Source organism: Anastrepha obliqua, chromosome 4, assembly GCF_027943255.1.
Source record: "Anastrepha obliqua isolate idAnaObli1 chromosome 4, idAnaObli1_1.0, whole genome shotgun sequence".
Taxonomy (NCBI): Eukaryota; Metazoa; Arthropoda; class Insecta; order Diptera; family Tephritidae; genus Anastrepha; species Anastrepha obliqua.
Genome location: NC_072895.1, coordinates 120,191,316 through 120,202,244, shown reverse-complemented (window position 1 = coordinate 120,202,244; position 10,929 = coordinate 120,191,316). Strand labels below are relative to the sequence as shown.

At 37.2% G+C, this 10,929-nt stretch overlaps 1 protein-coding gene across 1 annotated transcript in view; it reads right to left on the bottom strand.

Annotated features, from left to right (window-relative positions):
• Positions 1-222: 222 nt before the first annotated feature.
• Positions 223-10,929, bottom strand: part of LOC129245635 (putative uncharacterized protein DDB_G0285119) — a 43,193-nt gene continuing 32,486 nt past the window's right edge. The window contains exon 2 of the mRNA XM_054883932.1: positions 223-306. Coding sequence (XP_054739907.1) covers positions 303-306 — 4 coding nt within the window. The 3' untranslated portion in view covers positions 223-302. The remainder of the gene's footprint in view (positions 307-10,929) is intronic.

Sequence of the window (10,929 nt, the reverse complement as noted above, 5' to 3'; positions counted from 1 at the left end):
AATTGTAACTGCAAACGAACAGCCGGAAAACGAGCATCGATGGGAACTAATTATAATTCTCAAGCCTTATGTTCTGCGGTGCTTTCCGGCAGCAGGAATTTCTCTAGATTCTGCACTGAGATTAACTCACCATTGCAAATTATAATCATAGTGGGTATTTTTATTAGAAAGAGGCGTGCCCAGCTCCGTGCATTTGTTGCTTAGTCATCATTTTAAGTGGCTGCGATGACTAGGATTGCACTTTGAACACTTCCGGCAAACGGAGTTCCTGATAACAGATGTGAGATATACACAACTCTCGCTTACCTGCAAAGAGAAGAAAGAATTAAGGTAAGTTATGTAAATATAAATTAAATATAAGACAAAGTTAGTAAAACACGCCAATTTAAAATAATATTTTTCCTTTAATTTAGACACCAAAGTGTTAAAATTTGTTCATTGAATTTAGAAATCTACTGAAGGGACATATTAAATGGACGCAAAATTAATTGCAGAACTGGAATATGGCAAGTGTTCCCGACAAAAATCTTGCGATATACAGCCAACATCAAATGAAAGTGTACACCATATAATCGCAAGTTTCGAGTATTCACACATTTACTTTTCAATTTTAATTAATTTTATACAAAAATATGGTTCATACTACACATACAAAAACCATATGATGCAAAGTTTTAGACTTTATAAAATCGTATAAAATTTTGGCAAATTTTCATCAAAATTTCAAACTTTTTAATGAGAATTTCTGAAAAAATTTCGGGTATGCACTTTTATACAACAGATCATTGAAATTTGATATAATATATAAATATTATTATATATATATTAATAAAGCGCAAGTTTCAAGTAGGTCAAAAATCACACTTTTGCCTTTTCCCCATTTCACATCTGCTTCACATTTTTGTATATTTAATTCTGTACACCCAACACCGTTAGCAGGAGGTATGCAAAATCCTGCTCTCAGCCTCCTAGTAGCACATATCAAATGGTGCGGGTGCACCCCGGGCAATGCTAAGAAAGGGGATCGACGTTGTATCTTGCGAGAGCAGTGCAATCGCGAGGCCGGTATTGAATTCCTGATGGCACCCTTAGCCTACAGCAGTTACATCTCATAGAAACAAGTGTCAGAGCGCTTAATTATCATAGAACTGAAAATATCGTACCGTAGAATCCGCCTTACAAGATCCAAAAGGCCCATGATCTCACACCAAAGCAGCAACAAGTCAGACTTGAGAGAGCGAAGGAGTTGCTTCGCTTGGCCGAAAGCTGTCAATTTCCGAACATTGTGTTTTTTGATGAGAAAATTTTTGAAATTGAGCAATTCCTAAATTCCCAAAACGATAGTGGATGCTTTCCATTTCAATTCAACCGGGCTATTCGGGTCATGTTCTTCGATTTCGATGTAACTGCAATATGTTGCTCTCTGGTCAAAATAATGAGACACGTATTTTTTTGTTCGCCCGAAAAAATTTTTTTTCAAGAGTTATCGGCAATTTTGTTTTTTGGCTCAAACTCGATTTTTTTAATTATATAAGAAACAATTTTTTTTAAATGCCCATAACTTAGTCAAAAATGAACCGATTTTAATAATTCTGGGTTCAAAATGATCGTAATTACTTACACGAGCGACTTCATGTAGAAACAATTGCAAAAAAGTAGTTGAAAATTTTTTATTTAGCAAAAAAGAAAAAAAATTGAAATTTTTTCGAAATTCAATATTTCAAAAAGGGTATTTTTTTTTTTTATAACTTCTTCCAAATCAAAAGGACATCTCAAACTTTAATAGAGCTGAATGCCTAGTAGCTAAAATGCGTTGTTTTTGAGTAATGAATTTTTGAGTAAAAAACCTGTTTCGCACTTTTTGTTTTTTGCAAAATAAAAACTTTTCAACTTCTTTTTTGTAAATGTTTCTACCTGAAATCGCTTGTGTAAGTAATGACGATCATTTTGAACCCAAAATTATTAAAATCGGTTCATTTTTGACTAAGTTATGGGCATTTAAAAAAAATTGTTTCTTATATAATTAAAAAAAATCGAGTTTGAGCCAAAAAACAAAATTGCCGATAACTCTTGAAAAAAATTTTTTTCGGGCGAACAAAAAAATACGTGTCTCATTATTTTGACCAGAGAGCAACATATTGCAGTTACATCGAAATCGAAGAACATGACCCGAATAGCCCGGTTGAATTGAAATGGAAAGCATCAGTGTTTATTTGACCGACCATTCGACGAGAATTTGAGTCATCGATTGACCACCAGGAGGCAGCACCCGCCACAGTAAAGAGTTTAGGCCGCTGTAACCGCAGATGGGCGCTCTCCAATCGTTTTCATCGATCCTTGCGTCAAGGTAATTGCGAAATATTATAGGGAAAGTATTTTGGAGGTTGCTTTGAAGCCGTGGGCAAACAAACATTTCGCTGGCAGACCATGGACGTTTGAATAGGACTCGGCACCGTCTCACAAAGCCTGAACGAACCAAGAATGTCTAAAAAACAACGTTACGAACCTCATAACGTCCGCACAATGGCTCTTAAATTCACCAGACGCGAATCCGATGCATTATTATCTTTAGGTCATTTTGGAAAGCTAGGTCCGAACTAAAAGATTCACCAGTCTCGAAGCGCTGAAAAAAGTCATTGTCCGCGAGTCGGCCGCCTTTAAATAGAACCTGAAATAATACACCTAATGGTAGTAGTGTCGGTCAATAGGTCTAGTATTCGGTTAGGTTAGGTTGGCCTGGCTGGCTGAAAGCCATCGCATAGACCTATTGGCCTTAGCGGTACCAGATGAAGCTTGACCCTTAATAAGCCTGCGGCTTTTGCAAATCTAAGTAAGCTCTGAAGCTCTAGTCCCCAGAGACATTCTAACCTCTCATATTGTAGAGCTCCTAAGCATTTCATTTGGATTCTAGCTAATGCAGGGCAAGAACATAGACCGTGTTCAAGAGTTTCCCTCTCTTCTAGTTCATAGGTCTAGTATTAGTGACTTCTAAAACATGGACACAAGAGTCCTTTTAGGTCGAAGTGTCGGCCATTAGTCACACTACAAATTCTGAATCCATTATTATTTTGTCCAGCAAAACGCACACTGAGCACTTCACTTTTTTATTAAAATGAAATAAGAAGAATTTCGACTCTCCCTTTCCAGTATTTGATTTCTTTCTGATCCCCTCTTCATTGTGATTATTTATTTTTTATTTTTTTATTTTGTATTAAAATATTCTACCTTGCTTCTTTATTAGACTTTCCTCGCATCACTGAAATGCTGGTAACAAGATCGCTACGCCAGTAAAGTGATCACTGACCAACAATTGACCTTGATTTATGGCATATCAAAGGTGGTACCCGAAATTGAAACCGAAAAAAATTTACATGTATGTGTATGTGAAAATAAATACAAAGCGGAAAAAATGTATCGAAAATTAGGTAAAATAATATCAAAATATACCCAAAAAAGTAAAAAAACAAGCATCAAACTTCAAAAAAGAGCCACTAATTTGACACAAAATGCTCAGCGAAACGCTACATCATCATCATAATCGGCTTATGACAGCGAGTGAATACATTTGATATTTGTCGTGTTGTCGTCGTGGTTGACTTCGTTGCATTGTCACGCTCACGGTTGCTGCTGCCGTTTTTATATTGCTAGCTTTTAATATTTTGTATTTTTTTATTTTTTTTTTTCATTTTTTTTGTGTGCTCGCAGTTGTCATTACTGATTAGTCACAACTTGTTTCTGGCTTGCAAAACGAATGAGTGAAGTAATAGCAGAAATAGACAGCAGAGAATGCAAGTGCGGCAGCAGCTCAAGTAAGCTGGAAAAAACGTGGGAGTCGGTTGTATTGAATATTTCCATAAATAAGAGTAATAGAAAACAAAATGTTATTGAGAAAGAAAATGCATACATGTATGTACGTACACTCAGTTTCTCGTTTCAAATCATTTTTTATAGCAAAAGCAGAGGTAAGTGCAAAGAAATTGATTGCAGTTTAGCAAGTTGCCATGAAAATCATTCGCTGCAGTTGACTGCGCGTACACGCCAATGCCGCACAACGATAGGTGCATGTAAACAAAGAAAGAAAAACAGGAAAAATTAAAAAAAATTGAAATAATAGCCGTGAAAACTGGTAATGAGTTCCGATCGTCGGCTGATTGACTGCTGACCGGGCTGATTGCCTGCAAACTCATTGCCTGAATGAGTGAATGACTGTTGCTGATAACCTCGCTGGCGCGCCATTCATATGCGACTACGCGTACGCGCATACATACATACAATGTGTATATGTATGTAATCATCCATAATCGTTTATTTAAGTGCATGCGCTGACATATTCATATGCATTTTGAACGCTTTGATCTTCACGATGATTTCATTGCAGCGCGCATATGGCATTGCAGTTTGCTACTTTTTGATTAATGACAGGCGCGACACTTGCGAAAAGCAATGGAAATAAAATTAGCAAATAAGCGAGCAGTGATGATAAGGCAAACGACAAGGCGGTAAATGGGGCTTGCTCACTAAATAATCAATGTAAAATGAGAAAAGAAAATGAAAATGAAAGAAATGTAAAACAAAATTAAAATGAGGCAAGTGATAAAAATACCAAAAAATATTTCAAGTTGCTAAAAATGCGAATTTTATTGAAATTAACAAGCGCAGTTTAAAGCTTTTTTTGTCAGATTTTTCTGCTGTATTTGAATCTGCAATTTTTACAGCAGAAACTTCATTGTGAAATTGCACTTCGCTCAATGTCAAAGAAAAAGAAATATACTCTGACAGTCAAGCAGCACTAAAATCGCAAAATAGCTCTCATTCCAATCAGGGTTAGTTTGGGAATGTTTTAAAATCCTCAACACCCTAGCATCAACTCTGTTTCTTTGATGTGGGTTCCTGGACATGAGGGGCATGAAGGGAATGAAATTGGGCACACTTTAGCGAACAAGGGGACAAACACTCCCTTCATAGGTCCTGAACCTTTTTGCGGGGTAAATAACAGCTTCGAAAGTGCCTTTCTACGCGAGCAGGAACAACGAAGCCTAATCGACTACTGGAGAGTCCATTCGGGCATGTGGCAATCGAAAAGACTCTTGGATCTAGAACGGATAAAGGCAGAAGCAATCGTTAACCTAAGCAGAAAGGACATAAAATTTTACCGTGAAATACTAACAGGACACTGTAAACTTAATTATCACATGAAAAAGATAGGTGCGTTAGAAAACGATTCCTGTAGACTCTGAAAAGAGGCACAAGAAACAGCAGAACACGTTCTATGCGACTATGCTCAGCAGTGGCACGGCGCAGACTAAATTACCTGGGAAATGGGACTATAGGTCCAAACCTCCTGGTAGAAATTAAGCCCACAGTAGTTTTAGGATTTTTTAAAACTGTCTGAATAGGCCGCATGGCTGCACAATAGTCATCTTCAGGTCGCAGTCCACAAACAACCAATCAATAATACTAGTACTTAAAAATTAATTGATTCTAATCTTGCTTGAAATGGTGGGCAGTTGAATGAGAGTTGCTTATTAAAAAAATAAAGGGTTTTTCAAAAGTGAGGCCTAGATGCCAGCAGTGAATAATTCCTAGACGGTAACTATTTTTCATGTCATCTTCGCCGTTTGCCAAGTAGACAGAAGTGAAATTTTACATAATAGAATGACGCGTTAAAATTATTCAAACTTATTGTGAAATTAATTGATCTTTAGGAACAACAAATAGCAAAATTAGAGAAATTCGTGATTCTTTTGGCAGAAATAATCGTCCGAACGAGTCGACAATTCAAAGGTTGGTGAAAAAATTTCTAGAAACTGGTTCTGTTGAGCATAGAAAAAGGACTGGTAGACCAAAAACTGGAGGCTCTGTTGAGAATATTGCTGCTGCTGCGCAAAATGCGATTTTTTGACGTTCTCAACAATTGGGCGTTCATGGATTGACTGTGGGTTGAATTTTTTTTGCCTTTAGACTTGCTCATGATGGACATTTAAATTACGTCAGTTTTCATATAATTGTTAAGATTATTTTAAAGCACAATATAGGTGCGTCTTTTGAAAGGCCCTTTATAATCAAAAGGGCGCACCATTGGCTGGGTTCTTTTCAAACCACCAAATCATCAAATATTATTTCGGTACTGACTGCTTTCTCGCGCATAAAACAAAAAATTATTTTTAAAATATTATTTGTATTATTATGCAAAAAAATAAGCTTCAAAATACAATGCAACAAGAACTGAAAATGAAAAAAAAATATTTATATATATATTTATTATGAGAATTATTAGCATATCGCCACTGGAAATTAAAAATATTAGTGCCATAATAAATAGCGACACAGCCAGTCACTGCAGATAAGAACTTTTTAAAGCGTGAGAAAAAAGCCATACACTCCTGATAAGCCTAAAACTTTATTAGCAGAATGTGGAAAAGCTAAAAATAATTGCATTGACGTAAGACTGTAATATTTAATAAAGAAAGTCGTATATAAAAATCTTTGCATGAGAGTTCGCAGCGCCGAGTCAAATATTGCAGAAGTACGAGTACAGGGGAAGCAGAGTAAATCGGGCTTCTGTCTCCTAACGACCAACTCGAGGCGTGAGACAATCCTACACTGAGACCGCAAAATGTATTAATCTGAGTTTGGTAGATCGGGTGGCTGCCAGAAAGTATCATAGTTGGTCTAGCGATTGTCGCCAATGGTGGATAAGCATACAGGCTGTCTAGCCTCAATAATTTAAGGCAGTATAAATAAATGCAAATCCAAAGTTGGCATTATTTTCATAAGTCTGACGAGAATTGTGGAGAATAAAGCAAGGCAGTGAAACGAGAGTGCATAGTGTTGGCTAACTGCAACTTTTCTTAATCAGATCTTTGAGCTGAATAGCTGTTCTGAAACGTTTAGTGAGCATTGTCTTAAGGGGTTACATGGGTTTCGTCGAGTAAAAAAGGTCTATTTTCAATATCTATTTTTCTATGCAAAAAGTTATTTATTTAATTCAAACTTTTTTCTGTCTTATAGATACATATTTAAAGAATATTTTTTGAAATTTTCAAAAGAAAAAAAATTAAAACTCCTCCGTTGTGACATCATTTCCGGTGGCCCCTCGAAAAAAAATGCGTCCGCGTTGTCAGCATAACTCCTGACAGGATCATCAAAAATGAAAAAATAAAAATAAGTGTTTTAGTTAAGACCATAAACTCGTGCTTGAACGAAGGAACGAAAAAAAGTAAGAATTGGAATTTTGGCAGACATTCTTCCAAAAAAATGAGCATTTCGATCAAATTTGTTTGACATTTTGTTTTTTTTTTTAATTGTTGTAATTGAAAAAAACAAAATCCGTCGTCCAGGTACGAGTAAATTGTATCTCGAACACCTGTGTAAAATTTCATCAAGATCCGACTTTGAAAACGCGGTTCCGAGAAAAACGAGTTTAAAGTTTTGAGTAACAATAAAAGTAGCTTGGAGCGCACACATTCCAAAGGCTGTATCTCCGAATCTATTATTCGGATCGACTTGAAAATTTAGGATAATATTCTTGAGATGTTGTAGAAATTAATAAGCCAAGAAACATCAATTTTTTGAACCCACTGTAACCCCTTAAATGTCAGGCTCAGCCGCTTAGGAGCCTTTCAAGAAGCACCCACGTTTAATTAATTATTCTGTAAACCGTTGGAGAATTACAGTGTTGTATACTATACGAATGAAAGCACGCAGCACTTAACGCAAATCGCTTTAGCACACAATTTTAACTAACAACTTTTCTCGGGTGCTTCTTCTCTTTCATTGAAACGAAGTTGCAACTGGGTAAGGGCTTTAATAATTTTGCTAACGGAGTGATCAGTCGAATAAATCTTGTTGGCATGACAACTGGTGGCCGCCGTAGCCGAATGCACATCTTGGTCCAGGATTGATCTAAGACTACCATTCGGAAGGGCACAGGTTCGAATCTCCGTGCAGGAAACACCAAATTACAGAGAACGTTTTTTTCTCACAACAGTCGCCCTTCAGCAGGCAGTAGCAGATCTCCGAGTGTATTTCTGCCATTAAAAGCTTCTCATAACATTCGGAGGTGGCATAAAAATGTAGGTCCCTCCATTTGTGGACCAATATCAAGGCACACACCACAAATTGTAGGACGAGCTCGGCCTAACACCAAATAAGGGGTGGAACTAATATGGTAATAAATAACAGCTGGTCGGATTTTATATGAAAAAACCCAACTGACAAGGCCCCAAATAATTGTAGGCCTCTATGGTTGTAAAACAATATCAACACGTAAGCCATAAATCAAAGAAACACTTCAGCTAATTATCAAAGAAAAAGAAAGAAAGGATGTCGCTGAAAATATGCCGCTGATCAAAATATATTCGTTATCACCTACGATCTATTTGATTTATTAATATTTTTTAATTTTTTTAATTTATGGTATGTAGTATTAGTTTATACATTTTTTCCTTGTTAATATTTGATTAATCGAAACAGATTTAAAGCTGTTGGGTCTCATACGAATTACAGAAATGTGCTACTGTTTTACTGTAACTGTTACAGTATCTGTTATTTAGCATCACCGTCATGGCACCCCTGTTAAAACTCCCCTTCTGATAAATAGAAAGTTCCACTGGCCTGTGATGCAGTAAATGCATATTGCAGCTGTTACTGGGTATGTTATCTTAACTGTTGCCTAACATAACTCTGTTCACGTCGTTGCTTAGCATAATTCTTTATGAATTAATTGCAATTTTCCCCACACAAGCTAACTCGTGCAATAGTCATAAATTTTTTTGTAACATAATTCCTCTAGTTTTTATGGAAAACTTTAAAGCAAAAATTTATTAAGTCAATTAAATTTTGTAAACCGACTCGACAAACAAATTTTTGAAAGCTAAACAGCTAAAGCATGAAATTTAATGCGCTTAAAAATGTTTATTTCCTTTTTTTCGTTTGCCTTTATTTTTAGCAAAACCCCAAAGCTCACATCGGGCAATAAATAAATGCACAAAAAATGAAGCAAAATGCAGTGTTTCAGAAAAGCGGCTGAGTTGCAGCAAACTGCATGGGGTTTTGGTAAAAAAGCAATAAAATAGTAGCAAATCTCGTTAGTACGGAGCGCAGCAAAATGAAAAATGCACGAAAAAGGAAAACAGCAAACAAAAGCACACATGGCTACCCATTGTTGACATACCAGACGGAATTACTCGAGGAGAAACAAAAACAAAAAAACACAAACATAAAAAAGGGGCATAAAAACAACAGCAGCAACAACTACAATAAAAATAACGAGAATGGAGCAGCGAACTAACAAACGAATGGGCAACACTAAATAAATGGTTGGCGGCGCGGGGCATGGACGATCGGCTGGATAGATTGCTGGGTGGATAGATGGATTGCTGGCTGGCTGGTTGGTTGGTCGGGCACACAAATAAGTGCAGAGCAGCACTACAAAAACAAAATAACTGTGTGTATGGTGAAAAGAAAAAAATGTGCAGTGCACTACTCTGCTGCTACACGCCACTTCAGACCAACAGCAGCAATAACAACAATAGCAACAACAACAGCAGCAGCAACGTAGCATGCAACACTTCACATGTGTTTAGTGCGTTGTTGCATGCCAGCCAGCACATTCCTGCGCAACACTGCAAATCATTGTCGGGCATGCCGACAGCAAAGGGAATTGAGGGAATAAAAAGAAAAGAAAACGAGAAGAACCGAAGAAAAAGCAAAAAAGTTAGAACAACAGCAGGCAACAACAGAAAGTGTGAGTGTGCGTTACACACTTGTGGCGCAGAGTGGGTTAAAACGATATTGTGGCATGTGCACACACAACACACACGGCACGCCGTTATGCTGGCAGAGGTACACAGGTACATACACACGGACTTGCCATATAAAAGTGCAATTTGTGTGCACTCACTGCTCGCAGTTGTGACTACCACACACATTAAGTTGCCTGCAACATGGGCAGCATGTCGTGAGGAGTGCAATCCGTGCGTGTGCATGAAAATGCAATTTCCAAATAGCAACACCAACAGCAATAGCAAAAACTTCAACGAGCTTACATGGGCATCAGTTTATGTATTTACGTGCGACGCTAAGCGCATTTATGGGGGTGCGGGGGGCGGTTGAACGAGTGTGGAAAAGCAGTAGCTAAAGTGCTGTTGCTGCCGTTGACGTTGTTGCAATGCAACTCCAGCTACTACAAATGCCATGACTACTACTTGTTTACTACTATTTCTCACTATTTGCCGGCAGTTGAGAGCTTTACTACGTGTTGACTTAGAATTTTTACACGACACTATGAGTATTTGCACTGAGCCACAGAGGCAGAGAGGTGTGCAGGACCAGCGACGGCCGGCAGGCAGCCGGATTGGCGGCGAGGAGGGGGCAAGTGCTAAGGAATGCCGAAGAAGTAAAAGAACGAACGATATATAGCAAAAGTGAAATAGAAAATGAAAAGCTAAAACACAAAAAACATTGTAAAATAGGAGCTGAAATGCCAGGAAAAAAAATTGAAGGAAAAACAAAAAAATAAAAAAAACTGTGTGTAAAAAACTTTTACTATTCAAAACCACTTGGGCACGTTTCGGCGCTAAATGCGTGCAAGTGGGCGCATCTAAACTGAAAGGTTGGAGAAAAAATAGTAAGTAGTGCAGCAGAGCGCTGGGGTGTGGCGTCAAATATTGCAGCAGTTTTCGCATTTTTTTAATATTTCTTTTGACAAAAAATTGTTTGTGAAGTTAAATACAAATAATAGCGCAAAATGGTTCAGAAAGTTAAATAGTATAGAAAAAATGGATGTATGCGTTTGCGGCGCTGAAAAACATTCAATTTTGGAGTTTTTGAGAATAATTGGTTTCTTGTTTTTTTTTTTTGCATACAATCCCGTTTTTTCACGTTTAAATCGCTAGTAGAGTTTTATAAAGATAGAAAAAGTAGCTG